This window comes from Phoenix dactylifera, chromosome 6 (assembly GCF_009389715.1).
Source record: "Phoenix dactylifera cultivar Barhee BC4 chromosome 6, palm_55x_up_171113_PBpolish2nd_filt_p, whole genome shotgun sequence".
In the NCBI taxonomy this organism is placed as follows: Eukaryota; Viridiplantae; Streptophyta; class Magnoliopsida; order Arecales; family Arecaceae; genus Phoenix; species Phoenix dactylifera.
In genome coordinates this window covers 2,118,612-2,134,038 of record NC_052397.1, presented here as the reverse complement: position 1 = coordinate 2,134,038, position 15,427 = coordinate 2,118,612, and the positions used below count along the sequence as shown (strand labels likewise).

General features: G+C 38.4%; 1 protein-coding gene and 1 long non-coding RNA gene across 2 annotated transcripts; one reads left to right on the top strand and one right to left on the bottom strand.

Annotated features, from left to right (window-relative positions):
- Positions 1-669: 669 nt before the first annotated feature.
- Positions 670-10,780, bottom strand: LOC103701927. The gene is made up of 2 exons (XR_005512103.1): positions 5,168-10,780; positions 670-2,076 (listed from the first exon to the last, which is right to left on the bottom strand). It is a non-coding gene; the product is annotated as an uncharacterized LOC103701927 (long non-coding RNA).
- A 1,636-nt stretch (positions 10,781-12,416) lies between these two features.
- Positions 12,417-14,375, top strand: LOC103701929. The gene is made up of 2 exons (XM_008784149.4): positions 12,417-12,540; positions 13,485-14,375. Exons 1-2 carry the CDS (start codon positions 12,486-12,488, stop codon positions 14,099-14,101), a joined length of 672 nt encoding a protein of 223 aa, XP_008782371.1. The 5' UTR covers positions 12,417-12,485; the 3' UTR covers positions 14,102-14,375.
- The last annotated feature ends 1,052 nt before the right edge of the window (positions 14,376-15,427 follow it).

The window sequence follows — 15,427 nt, the reverse complement described above, 5'->3', positions numbered from 1 at the left end:
GGGATGAAAATGAGATGAATGGTTAATTAAAAATTGAAACAAAGTTGTCAATCACTCGGACAATACCTAGACATCTCCTTAATTCTCTTGGCTTTTGTCAGGGCACTGAATTCGATCTTTTTATAATAGTAAGCTTAAACCAAATTAGCCCCATGTTTATATCACTAACAACTTGCGACATAAGTAATCAGCTGAATCACCATGTTTATTATATATTTTAATGCATATGCCAAGTTAAATTGAAGTTTAGAAACATACATGCCTATTGATGCCAGGACTTTTACTATTCAGGGCTATCCTTCTCCAATATGCTTTGTGCACTCAGCTCCCTCTTTCATTTCCTCTTACTCCTGGCCTTTCGAATAAATGTGACACAAGACTTTCCATTTCTTGCCGGTATGGTCTACACGTTGGATATAGGTTTATATGTTAACATTATCTTATTCCACTACCACTCCTTTGATCCACAAAATGGTACACGCACCTAAACTCAACTGATTTGAATAATTGCCACCCATTCAATAGCGTGACAATTAAACTATATATCAGTCACAGATGCATGGTAAATAGGAAAAGATAGAAGCTAGCTCAACAGCCAGTGAGAAGACTGGAGTTATCTTAATTGCATTTTCCTGCTAATTACATAACACACACACACACACAGAGAGATAGAGAGATAGCATTGTTCATGGTATGAGCTCAAAAGCAATGAAACAACTGAACAATTTTATTCTAACTGAATCCATCTAGGAATCAAGAGTTCATCAAATTATCTTGAAAACTTTGAGGGAATTAAATAACAAAAGAGCGGAACACAAATCTACATTAAACAACTTTAATATTCTACAAATTGAGCTCCCACAGCCACCTCAGAGCAAGGCCAACAGCCCACAGCCCACCAACACCAGGAACTTCCCCATAGAACTCCGGCCAGCCCCATCAGAACGGTGGTACCCAGGGTCTACTGGATATAAGGTTGCCGGTGGGCCGAGCCAATAGGGTGGAGCTGGTGTATATGGTAAATTTGGGCCTGCAGGCTCATAAGGAGGCGGCGGGCAGAATGGTGGAGGAGGGCCTGCAGGCTCATACGGCGGCGGCGGTAAAGATGGCGGCAGTACTGGTGGAGATGGCGGTGGCGGTGAAGGTGGCGGCAGTACTGGTGGAGATGGCGGTGGCGGGCTCGGATTCTCACAAGGGTTCCCACATGGCGAGTTACAGGTGCAGTTCCCATCCAGTTCTCGACGTGGAAGAGACACTGCACCCCCATTTCTCATCAAAATTGAAGCTCCTATGACGATCAAACTCATCCATAATAGCGATTTCCGGCATGGATGCAACATTTCTCCAGCGTAAATATTGAAATACTAACCTGGAATCCCCTTACCAAGAGAGAATTCAGTATTATTTGCCTCCTTTTTGCTCTTCTTATAGTCCCCTCTTCTTCTTCTTGCTTCCAGGGGAAGGGTTTTCTTTGTTATTATTTCCCCACTATGTCCGAGCATGATGCAATGGACTTCTTAAGAGAAGGGTAAGGGTAAGCTGTCGTGAGAAATATGGACTCTTTCCCTCAAATTGCCTTACCTTTGAAAGTAATTAATGCGTGGGCCGCACTGCTTTTTGAGTGGGCCCCACGGTCAAAGGGTCCAAACTTTTGAGCCCATTGCGGTTTGGATGAGCTCCGGCTCATCCCAAGATTCCTCAATTTTCTAATGCGACCATCTGATATGGATCGGAGGGTTGTCGGTGATGTTGATCGGTTTAGGCTGTGGGCACCACTGCCGTCCGTCGGTTTTCACTGATGGTGATTGCATGGTCCATTGGTGAAGTCATCTCTTGTCGCTGGGTGCCAACTGCCCCGAATGAGATAGAGATTGAGATAGGGTTGATCCCATGACAGCAACTCCTCCTTTTAAAATGACTAAGTTGGCCTCATAATGATATTTCTAGGGCCTTCAATGTTACTAATGCCATTGTGGTAATGTAGCAGTCATTACATGAAATCATTTTGTAGACCTGTTCTCGAACAGCTGAAATATAATCAAAATACCTTCTTCTTCTAAAAATCCTGTCATTGCTCTGTTACAACAGGCATCATTAGCTTCAATGACTGAGCATAACAAAAAGAAACAACAATTTATATTTAACAATAAATTTATGTTTGTTTTAATAATACTAGTATCTCCCCAACTGAGTTACGAATTAGTGATCTTAATGAATTTGATGGGGCAGCATCTTTGCATCAAGATAACAATAACATAAACACAAATATATTTTGAACATGGTAATATAAAACAAATAAAAAATGTTTGAAAAAAATCAAGTAACAATTGTTATTACTGTTATATAATATTGTTATGCAACAAATTAATGCACATGCAAGGAATGTAATTTTCAGACCATTTTACATGCATGCAATACAATTGAGGTGATTGAAATGGTTAAAATCAGAATTATCAAAGGAAGACTTAAACTCTTGTTTCTATAGCTCAAGCAAAGGAATATATGCCTTCTGCAAATATATATTAAGTTAATATATATTTATTTATATATTTGTGCATTTCATTGCTTGATTAAAATTTGACTGAAGACTCTAAGACATCATATCAGACCTAACTGAAAAATAAGTCTGTCGGGCTTTTACATTTTCTATTATGCAATATATATTTTGCTGGTCCAGTTCCTTAATAAATGACTCCCTGTAGTGGTGATTAAGATGGAGAAATGGTTATGGATCATTTCAACCCCATTGCAGCTCTAACTTCAGAACCTTGATCAATCAACAAGAAGGGCATTTCCATAAAAAATCGAGCGAACAAGTGGACAATGGTCATGTACTAATTAAACATGCATCGGTGGCTGGCACTAGGGTTTTGAACACATGGCATAACTGATTTGGATCCTGGAAGAGAATAGAACAAAGGAAAAGGACACGATAGAGACGCCCTACCAGCCTGCTGCTATTAGGTTTGGGAGGATTCAGAAAAGACATAAAGGGTGGGATTGAAGGAAAGGGAAATTGGAATCCAAACAGGCATTTAATTATTGATAGAGAAAGGAAAGCAAACACGCACCAACCTCTTCCACTCAAAAGCATCTCTAGTCTTCACTTATCTTCCAAGGGCTTGGAAAACATAAGAATGTGCGTACAAAATTTTCTACAATTGAACTCCTCGTCCTCCTGTTAGCTTTCTTTCTTTTGGTCTTAATTTTAATGTTAAAGTTTCAATACCAAATTGGATCTTCAGTTGGTACCACGTAAATTTTTTTAAGGTGAAGTGTCGCCTGTACTAACAGATTGCATATCTTAGAGCTTGAAATATGTAGAGGCTGTGTTATTATCGTAGCATTGATGGGTTGTGAAATTTTAAAATACTACAACACTGACTTGCTGAACCATGTTAAACATCAAATATGCCACATAGAAATATAATATGTGAATTTAGTAATAACTTTCCAACACCAGGATGCATAGTAGCTGAACCAATGAATAGATTTTTGGGTTAGTTCTTTGTCCTACATTCCCCTAATAAACCTTAATAACATAAGTTGCACTCAGCATGTATCTATCACCATCTCAGACAATCTTCACCTTAAAGTCTGAGTCACCCCTAAGAACCTGAATATGTAATTGATACAGATAGAGATTAATCGACACCTGTAGTCCTGTGGCCATTCAATCTTCTGAATCCGAGACCGATGACAAATGATGAGATCAAAATGATATAGGGCATACTCCACCTATTATTCTCTAAATGGAGGTTAAGCTGCTCAATTGTCTTTTCCACCACATCATCACCTCCAACTTACCCTATTGTTAACCTTGTCTATATCAAGCACCTGCACCATCAACACACATCTCCATCTACTTCATCCTTATCTAAATATGAAAATATTCTTGAATCTAAATAATGTTATCATAACTAACTTCTATCCAGTCAAGGAAAACGTGATAGTGAGATGATTACAAGGAGGACCTTATCAGCCTTGTGCCTCATTTGGCTACTGTTTTCCATATGTGATTGTATAATTGTTATAGGCCTATGCTCCCGCAAAGCAGTAGGAATGAAGGCAATGAAACTTTGAATCCAAGCAGATAGACAGTTCTACTATCGTTAGAAATTTGATAATAGCACCAAGAATAACCATCTCACTAATTGGTTGAGAATTTAAAATATAAACCTTCATCCGTACCTTGTGTCGTGATATAAATGATCTTGGACATTAAGCTAGAAATGTAATTATTACTCCTCATAACCAGAGCTAACAGGACAAAATTTGCCATATTCTGGTCCTCAAATCTTACCCATAAAACTAGTGATGTTAAACTGCCAAAAAACCAAATTTTGATGATCAAGCACCGTCTTTGGTTAATCAAACACATTTCCATTAAAAAAAATCTTCTCCACATACTGCGATTCTGTTTCTTTCACCCTGAACTATCAACATAGTTGCTCAACCTGTCCTCGTCCATAATATCTAGCATTTAGTAACTGCTAACCATATCAGGATGAAAAACCATAAAGAATTGAAACAAAAAAAAAAGTCTTTTTGTACTTGACAAGAAAGCAGGCAGCATGACAATTTTGAGAGTTCGAAAGACATATAAGCTTCTTTATTTCCAAATTTTGATTCATCTCACTGTAGAAGGTCTTCCAAGTAAGCAATAATACCATAAAGAATTGAAACCAAAAAAAAGTCTTCTTGTACTCGAGATAAAAGCAGGCAGCATGACAATTTTGAGAGTTCGAAAGACATATAAGCTTCTTTATTTCCAAATTTTAATTCATCTCACTGTAGAAGGTCTTCCGAGTAAGCAATAATACCTTGCAGTGTCATGTCCCAACTGTTATGGGATTTACAGTAGTAGAGTTTAACAGTCTTAAGAATTATTAGAAAAACTGACAATTATTGATAATCTATAGCTTGATCTCATCAAAAATTTATATGGAAGACTTAGACCTAGGAGGTTTGATCATGCAATAGTAAGAATCCCGTAGAGGACGAATCATTCAAGTGTGGGTCAGGGTACTCGCTGATCATAGTTCTTGGCATTTGACTTGGTGAAACAACATGCAGAAGTTTGCAAACCATTCGTCACTTTAGCTTTCTGAAGGCAAAGCAACAGAATATTGGTATGCAAAAAGGTAAAAGGAAGCAAAAGAGTAACCTGAACGAAGTGCACAAAAGAGACCTGCCTGAGGCTTCAAGGGCCGCAGCAATTGCTAGGAAAAAAGACCTCAGAAACCTGCACCAAACTGAACGAGATTATGGTCAAAACTGGATGCCAGATATATTAATTAACAACAAAAATAATTATGGCTTAGTGCAAGACAGAATTAGCTGGATGTAAAATGAAAAAAAGAAAGCTGCAGCAAAGTAATCTTTAATGATGATGACCATAAGCAGCATATCAAGTACAGATGCAGAATCCAATTAAATGAACTGAACTTGAATCTCTAACCAAGCTCGCAGAGGAACCTCTTTTGTTGAAGATTTAAAAAATCTGGAGTATCGTTGAGTTGCAGAGTGATGAATCTGCAGTGAAGACTTCCAGCCATGATTCAGGCTCCGATACCTTGTCAGGGCGAAAGGCCCAGATGCTGTAATATAAAATGATACCACTGACCAAAAAGGGCTTCATCCAAAATATAAAGAAATGACTCTGTAGGAGTCCTATACAAGTTGGAGAAGGTTATACAACATACTCATGTCATGTAAGTAAACATACATTCAGGCCTGTAAATTTTTACTGGTAGACTTCCCAGAGTTAAAAGTAAATTAAGATGAATAACAAGACACTTTTGGAAGAATGGAAATTAAGGCACCAGTTTTGGCTGGCAGTCACCTAAATTTCTTGCATGGCAACGCAGCTTCCTTTAAAGAAATTGAACAAGGAAGATTTTTAACAAATAACAACATATCAATAGAGCACTAGTTAACATTTTCTGCATTGAGCCTAACAATCTACATAAAATTCATTTGAAACACATATTCTAATGACAGAAAGCTAGATACTGTGCATGCTAAAATGGAATTCAAAGGCTTGATATTGAAAAATAAATTGATAAATGAGAGGACAATGTTAAATTCTTCATTTAATAAATAAGATACTGCAATGAATGTTCATAAAATTGCCATCCTAATTCTCATAACTCAAAAGGCAAAGGATAAGATAGCAGCAAAACAAGAAACTAAAACATTGCAGTTATATTTAAACTTGAATGTGGTATGTAAAGAGCACAGACAAATGTAGAATACCAGAAAGGAGATACCATCAATGTAACAGTTTTTTTTGGCGATCTTTTAACTAACCAGAACAAAACATGAAGAATCATCCGAAGATACAAAATTAGCAATGAGAAGATTTACAGCTTGATATGTAGACTAAACAAGAGGACCGTCCACTCTTCCTGTTACGAGTGAAATTTTCTTTTACATTTCCAAGAATTTATGGACTTCTTGAAACATTGTTTTGAGATTAACAATGTTGCTTGGCATGTTCATTATTGACTGCACAAGCAATAGAGCTTAACTTTAATAGAAGTACATTAGACTTGATAATCTTTGATCCTGTACCTTTCCGATGAAGCATTATTACAGACCAAAATCATCTAACATCTACTAGCTAATAGTTTTATGTGGGTCCCTAAAAATAGAATTAAGATCCAAATGTTATTTTATATACTATAATGCAGATTTCCATATAACTACATGTGATTGATATGCTGTGCATAAATATAACTGTATCTATTAAGGTTTAGATGAAGGTGAGCGTAAATGTCCCCACTTATAAGCAGATAAATTTTAGTGTTTCATATGGTCCATGGCCAAGAAATGGAAGCACAGAGGATAAATTTGTTGCATTAGTAGAAAAGACCCTGATTAGCCAACAGACATTACTGTAGCTGGCAGGAGCATTGCCTTTTGCATACGCATATATGGAACTGATTTAAGAGTTGTTGCTCAAGATGGCCTTGAAAGAAGCCCTCAAGTTGTTGAGATGAGTAAGCCTTATACAGGGTCTTTTTGCACAAGTTAGGTCCAAAAAAGAAGCCCTTCATTGAACTTTTTAGCGAGTCTTCTACAAGGAATCCTTTACACAAAATCAAGGTGTCATTCATTGCTTAAGTAGGGACCAGGTAGTTGTTTGGCATAGTTCAAAAGGATATTATTTGACCCCTCTAATATCCAACGCCTTCTTGGGACTATTTCAAAGAAAGTTCTATCGTCAAGCATATCTGATGTAGTTAGAGTAATTGCTGTAGTGGGTTTTCCCTATTTCAACTGGTTTTGCTCCACATACTCATTTTTCAATCATGAGCCAGTAATGATCTGCCCAATCCCAAGAAGAGTAGAGGGACTATTTCATATCTACAGATTTTTGTAACAAGAAAATTCATGAAGATCAAATTTCTTTTGTGCATGGGAGGTCTTAGGAGCCATTAAAAAAATAGAAGAAATAGAAATCATTTTTGTAGGATATCATAGCAAAAGCTAAAGAACATGGTAAAGAAAATGAAACCTTTTTCTGTAAGGTATGAGGACATTTTTGTCCACATAGTGATTGATTTTTTTCAAGACAACTTAAAAGGTAGTATACCAAAGTATCAAACTAATACAATGTTGCTGACTTGTTTGCAGGCTTTAGTTTGTGGCATGATGGAGTGACTACATGGACTCCTTTCCTATCTGATGCCATGGTTTTAGCTCATGCTGATGCTAGTGGCTTTTGTTATGTCAGGCTTAGTTTTGGGGCCTCAGCCTTTTGCTCAGAGAGAGAGAGAAAGAGAGAGGGCATTGGAAGTAAACATCTCATTAGGTATCCAAGGGAACCATCTAATGAGGAAAAAGTCATTATACAACTAGCTAAACCAAGTTTGCAGAATCTTTTGTTACCAAACTGTAAGTTAAAAGGCAAGGAAAAGTACCGAACTTTGACAATACACTTAGTTTCTAGAATGCTGCTTTTGTTCAAATGAAACCAGTTTCTTTAAAAATCTTGGATTTATTATCCATGAATCAAGTTAAATACAGAGATAACACTTCCAAGAAAATCCAAATGCTCGAGCATATTCATGATAAAGAAAAACTCTGGATGTATATATTTCACAAATTCTGCAATATAACTAACAGCGTGAACAAGTCCTAGCAGACAGGTTGCTCCAATCATCAAGTAACAAAACCTCCTAGTTGAATTCTAATTAATCTAATTAAACAATAACACCTTTCTGATATATCTCAACAATTATCAAAATTTAAGAAATTTAAGTTTGACCTGAATTTTTTTTTTCTTTGAAGAAACATATTCATGTATAGCTAGTACCAAGAAAATAAATACAGGTACAACAAAATCAGAAAAAAGAAATTCAAATATGGTAGATCAGCTAATAATAATAAAAGATAGTTGAAGGTAAAATCTGGATGAAAAGGATGGAAACATCAAATACAGCTGTTTCCAGTTAATCCTTCAAGAAGATATACATAGCATAATCTAACCAGTGACAAACATCTGGGAAGATAAAGCACAATATTCGATCCACATCCAATACAAATTCTTGATAAAATATTTTGTTTCTACCCTTCAAAACCCATCACAAATAGCAAGTGAAAGATTCATACCCTGGCTTCCATCCTGAAATTACATAACTTGCAGTCTTACAAGAAACAAACTACTCTCCCACCTTTGCAAGAAAAATCTCAAGGGCAGTTTATGCCAACAGAGGAGTTGCACCAAATGAGAACAGAGTAATGAAAAACCAATATAGATGCCATAAACACATATAGAAAAGATTAAGACAGCTGGTAGGGAGAGGTTTTTGAATCTGTAATACATATAAGAAGATGAGTGGAAACCAATTCTAATTTGAATTAAAGTTGTGAGGAAGGATTTAGAGAAGCCTATAGTAATATCAAGGGTCATGTTTAATAGAAATGATTCATGAATAAGCATTGATAAAGCCATGCCAAGATTGTTGTAAAGGGTTTGATGGTTGTGGTAAAGGTAATATACCTCAAAGTGATCCAATAAGAGATCAATATAAAAGATAATTGAGAATTACTTCTCCAGATCATGTTACATTGAGAACCAGTTCTGGCCTCATTTTCTATTACTTGATGATATGACATGTAAGAACTCTAGCAAGTCAAGAAACCAAGGAAACACTTGGAATTTTTTAAGGATCTTTCTGGTTTTGGATCTTTTCTCAAGAAAAATTTGCACCTCACTCAAAACATTAATATATAATAAAGTCCTTAGGGAGATACTCCCTTGTCCCTTAAAACATCCAATGTTCTCCTTTCACAATCAGCTCCTACCTTAAAAATAGAAAAGCCCTCCCACCTAAACATTCTATTCATCGGTAAGGCTTATATAGTTGCACACATATTCCAGCCATTGGCATTTGTCTAATAATCTCTAGCAACAACATCCCAGTCCTTTGTAATGGACAAAGATCAAGAAACCTATCTGAAGACAATAGACCAAACTCAAGGGCCATTTGTCTCATTTCTAACCTTAAAAGCAGCATCAAATTTGAAAATGTTCTATAATCAAAACAACATAGCTCATTGTTCACTTCTCCTCATAGCAAAATCTCCAGTATCCCGTCATGCATAACAAAACTTATGATCGCTAAAGCTCCCTATTTTAGCTTCATATACCACGCCAGAATTGAACATAGTCACTCCAGATATAGAGTTCTTACTAGTTCGAGCACAAGAAGAACTGATGAATGCTAAATGATGGTCTGCCTTATAATGAGGGTGATCCAACCATTAAAAAGAAAAAAGAAAGAAAGAAAAATAAGGGTAGGTAGTGAGACACTGATTGATCCTCTCAATTATTGGATTAGAACAATGTTTTCCTATCCTCCTCAACCCAAGGTCAAATCCCAGATTCAACCAGAAGCCTCTTGACCTCACAACATATACACCGCGCAACAATTCTACCATCCTCCATTATAACCCCAATCAAAGAACACATGCTACAATTCATTCAACTCAATTCTTCATTTGAAACTGAATCCAAGAATTTTACTTTATTAATTGGTTCAAGCCAATGGCTACCATGCACAAACTAAAGGGTATATACTAAAATTTCATAGAAGAACTATATATAGAAGAATTCCTACTTGATATCATAATACATACATGCAGAAATGCAACAAAAGTCCCCTGAAATGACATTGTCTGAACAAGAACTACAAAAACGGCCTTTCATAAAAGAGGTGAGATATGAGCCCCACAACATGTCATGCTGAGATGCCTGTTAAAACATTTTCAGATCACTTGATTTCCATTAACCATGTCAAAACTAGAACAACATAACCATCAAGACTAATCTCAAATATATCTGTTGACAAATATAAACACCATCATTACTGAAAAAAGGGGCTTAATAGATGTTAGCGAGCCTTTTCCATATGATCACAAACTTTAACCAGATATTCTTACGCCTTACCCTCCCGTTTCTCAATTTGCACAATGCCAACCAAAATGCCACAGTTTTCCTGAAATGTAAGCATATACTGGAAAGATAATCGCAAAAAGGGCAGAAAAAAGAAAAAGACAAGCAGATCAAGCCATAAAAGTCTGTGTAAAAAAAACAGAGAAGAACAAAAATTATAGATGTTTATCTAAATTTGGTAGGACAGTTCATCTTTGCGCATAACATTGCCAAAATCTAAATCTTCTCAAAAAGACATCACCGAATCTGACAAAAATCAGACAAAAGAATGCTGAAAAAACGGGGGAAAAAAAAGAAGAGCGAATCAAGGCCATGAACTTGCCGGCCCTCTTGACATAGCGCTTGTAAAGATTGTGCCGCCGGCTTCGACCAACACTTTAAATCCAAGAAGATTAGAAGAAAGCCTCCCCTTCTCCTCTCTTCCTGTCTCTGGGAGGCGAAGCTAAGACCTGTCAATGGATTCGCGGCCGGAAAGAGGGAAGGTCGCGAAGGGATGGGGCGAAGTGGAGTGGTACGAAAGTCGAACCGGGGCGGGCAACCCAAGACTTTAAGGAGCTCAATGAAATATTGATAGTGTGTAGGGGGTATATGAAATGATTCCTTGCTACACTTAGCGGGTTTTCCATTGCCGACATCACTTCATATAGATCTTATAATCTTGTATAAAACCCCTGCTCAAACTGATATTCACTTAACATTATACAATTAAACGAACAAGAATCTTATGTTGAACTCCCTATACGATACATGAATTCCAGGTAGCCACCTTACGAAACTCGGGCACCATATGTCACCTCAGCTTAAGTGATTTTTTTTTTTTACCTCGTCTCGTAACCAATATGCCCAACAAAATTAGAAAAAAATAAACCTCAGAATGCTTTAAGCAATTCTACCTCTCTCCTAGGATATCACCGAAATAGCAGGTCACATAAAAAACCACCCAATTCGCAGCTCTATTAGCCTTTCGGCTATTATGTCATTTACTATTGTCCAAATATTCTGAGGCAAAAAATATTTCCTCCATCGCCACTCGTGCCACTCTAAATTCAACTAATCACGGTGGCTGAGCCGCTAACGTCTTTCCCATACACGCGTCATTTTTATATACTCCTAGCTTTATGTACATAATATTTAAAAAATAGACGGGAGTCACATCTATGTATGCCTTTTTTTTTTTTCTTTTCTTTTTTTTTTGATGTGCGGATCAAGGACTAGTCCAAACAGCATTCGATCCAATACTACGATGCATGTGTATACGGAAGGAATAAAGTAGTCGATGGCTACTCGTTCATTGGAGGAAGGCGGCTTGCTCAAATGGCAAAAATATATTTATTTCCGAACTTCTTTTTCCCAAAAATCAGCAGTGCTTCATTTCTTTCTTCTAAGTTTTGGAGGATGAACAAATTGAAAAGAATACAAGGGATCACAGCCACACAATGTAATAGAACCTTCCACATGATATTGCAGACTATACTTACATATAAAAAAATTATTTAGTGCATATAAATTGATTAATTGATACTTTTTGAGATGGACTTCACCATATCATCTGTTATTATCCTTGAAAAGCCCTTGATGGCTGAGTATTGATCTGAAGCAATGAAATGAAACATGGATATCAGTAAATCATAGTTAAATCAAGTAAGGCGGGTCAGGTAAGACCCACCAACTTCAACCCAACTTGATTATTGCCGACAGTGCCAAGGAGATGTCATGGTGAGTTCTTAAAAAGGGAAAGAGAATCTAGGAGGGCTTCAATAAGAAACCCCACGAGAATATATTCAAAGCTCGATTTGTTCGGCTTAACTCTATCCGTAGGCTTTGAGGACCACGCTTTCCCTCTCCATTTGATTTCTTTTCCCATGGAAACATTGGCCCATGGGGGGAGGTGCATCATTTTTAAGAGATTCCCTGTTGAAAGGCTAGCTATTCTCCTTTAAAAAGCCCTCCAAGCTAACATTTGGCGTGAAGAAATAGAAGGATGTGAGCCCTTGGTGGGGGGAGAGCTAGAGAAAGAGAGATGGGTTGCTGTCCTCTTGGCAAGATGATGTCCAGGACACTTAGGAAGTGCAGTGGTAATACTCTCGATCTCTCCCTGTTGATATTTCTGGTTGACTTGTTCATATTCTTCTATTGTTTAATGATGTTAACATGCTTGATAGGATATAAGTAGTGTTTCAGCAAGCAACCAATCTCCATTTCCATAGCCCATGGAGTAGTTTAGATTGTCTTGTTTTGAAGTGAATTAGGTAAGATATGGTATATGGGTGGATTCATCATGTTGTTTTGCTATTTTGTGAATTTTATTTTTCTAAGTTTGTGACTAAGAACAATTCTTTGTAGCTTGTCTAGTATGCCGACCATATATAAATGAAAAATCACATTTTTATAGTCTCATCAAACAGTTGAGCTTAATTTTCAGTAAACCAAAAAAAAAAAAAAACTAACTAACTTAATTGAGTGAGCCATGAGTTACACCATGTAGGAGACACATGAGCATCTAATTTGGTGCTTTAAGGTCTCCATGCAAAGTGATTTTTGTGGACATGATGCAAGGTAATTTTTACTACTTATACTTAAAATATGGCATCAGTATTTGATGCCTGTCTCGCACTTCGAACTGGAATAGTAGGAGAGGGAAGTAATTAGCACTTCTAAGTTCTAACCTGCTTGCATAGATCCATATATGACAACAGCGCGTGCAATTTCTCTACATGCTTGTGTTAATCAAGAGGATTTAATACTGGCTAATCCTATGGAAAAGTTATGGAGAAGGCTAAAGGGATAAATTTTAGAAAAGTGGCAACAAACTATCTTTATGTTGTCACAAAGATCGTGGATTTAGCTTTATAAAGCTTCCATCTTTCTCAAAATTTGCATACTTCCAAATTCAACAAGAAAAAGATCATGATGGACATGTGCATCATGCAAATTGCAACTGGGACTACAAGCACAAACATCACTTCTCATTCATGATGATATTTTTATCTTTTTTTTTTTTTCTTCTTGTTGTTTCAAGGCAAGGGAGGGAGAAGGCTGAAAGGAGCGAGGGTGCACTCCCCACCACCAGGTTACTACTCCCGCGGGAGACAAGCGGCAAAGAACGTAGCTTTCAGCGACGACCCCGTTGTCGTATTCCCTGCCGTACAAGACCAAAGCCCGACCTCAACAAAGCACCGCCCGATCCACCACCCGGCGGCCGACGTCTCCCCTTCGGCCCACGCCGAGATCGCCCAAAACAAAGAACCGGACCCGGTCCGGGTCCGGTTCTCCGATGGACCGGAACCGCACCCCAACCCGGACCCGCACCGCCGAGCTAATCAGGACCGGGTCCGGTTCACCGATGGACCGGAACCGTACCCCGACCCGGACCCTCACCGCCGAGCTAATCTGCCCTGCTCGAGCCGACCACAACCGGGTCCAGTTTATGCAGGGTTGAGTAGTTACCGCTACGTGCCGTCGCCGCTGGCGAGATGGGAGGAAGGGGGGGAGCGGAGGAGGCCGGAGTACTTTAGCGGCGAGTATCGTTACTATCCTACCCCTGTTCGTGAGGGGATCTACAGCATTGCCACTGATGCCAATCGCTTAACAACCATCTTTAGCGAGGAGAATCCCAATGCGTGCAGTATTGTGTGAGGGAAAGGTTTATGGCTTTAGGTTTGCATGCTTGTATTTTCGGTTTTCTACTGTTTTTAGTCTTTTTTGCGGAGAATCTGATGCCCATGCACTTGAAAAAGATGTTAGTTTCTCCATTTGATAGCCTCTGTATTGAGAAAGTTGTGGGCGCAGACTACTTTCACAAAGGATGGAGAATAATCAAAGGTGGCGGGCTTATCGACTCCATTTCATACTTCCTAGAATTTGGCACGTGTAATTACAAGAGCAAATAATTTAATGCATAATTTTTTTTTGAAAGGAATTTAATGAAAATTCGAGATTACAATGCGAGCAGCTTTAGAAAGTGGGTGCAGGCACGACCTATTGTTTTTTTATTTTTCTCCTTATGCAAGCAAGCGAGGAAAGCACGTAGGCAAGAGGATGGAAGAAAGGACCAAAGATGGAGCTCATTTTTTTGGGTTCCTAAGCCCGATCTGGACTGGACCATTGACGTGCCAAATAGATGTTTCTATGTTGAGTCTAGTCTAATATGTTTTTCAGTCAAACTTAATCAGGTAGATATGTTTGAAATATTCATGCTAATTTTCGATCATATTTGATTTAGATCTTCGGGCCATGGCGACGGTGGCGAACATATAATGCACCAACTTCTAAAAGATTCCCTTAGCTAAATGTATAGTCCTCGTATGTCAGTGAAGAGGTGCTGACTTGAGAGTCGCTAAAGTTGTGATTCTAACATGGAAAGGTTAAAAAACAAACAAATACATTAAGCCAATTTTTGGAGTTCTTGGCTTGGAAGCGTGTCTCCCTCTCCAAACAAAAGGAAGCGTCTCTCGTTGTCTTTCTTTTCACCCAAACAAAAGCAACACTCGCACCGAACCCATTGGGGCCCTTAGCCATCCCTAGTTATAAATGACACCAAACTCTTCCCATTACCACTTTGTTAGGCATCACGGTCCGTTGGATTCTAACCCGAGGGTCCTGATTGAGAATCCACAAAGTTTGTGTGGGTCCCAAAATCCACCAATGATGACTGAGCGGTAGTTAGCCGGTCTCAAGTCCTTTCCCGCTTTTTATTTTTATCCATCCCACGCTGATTGGTTCCTGGCTTCGACCGGCACCGACCGGTTACTCCTAAAACTGGCCGGCGACTGGTCTCAGTACGGCCTGGAGCCAGGCGAGTGGAAGGTACGGGTTCCTTTGTGTCACCGGTTATTGCCTGTAGATTGACACTAGATTTGGTTGACTGGATGGCAGCTTGGTCGGACCCTCGTCGTCGGCGACGAATGGAACCCGTGGCTTGACCCGGTTAACACGTATGAGGCTTTCCACGCCATTGCCCAC

Bases quoted from the DNA above. Each gene is read 5' to 3' on its own strand.
- LOC103701929 (XM_008784149.4), top strand. From the start codon at position 12,486: ATGGGTTGCTGTCCTCTTGGCAAGATGATGTCCAGGACACTTAGGAAG. The intron at 12,541-13,484 runs GTAATACTCTCG...TGTTGTTTCAAG, and splicing joins GACACTTAGGAAGTGCAGTG to GCAAGGGAGGGAGAAGGCTG.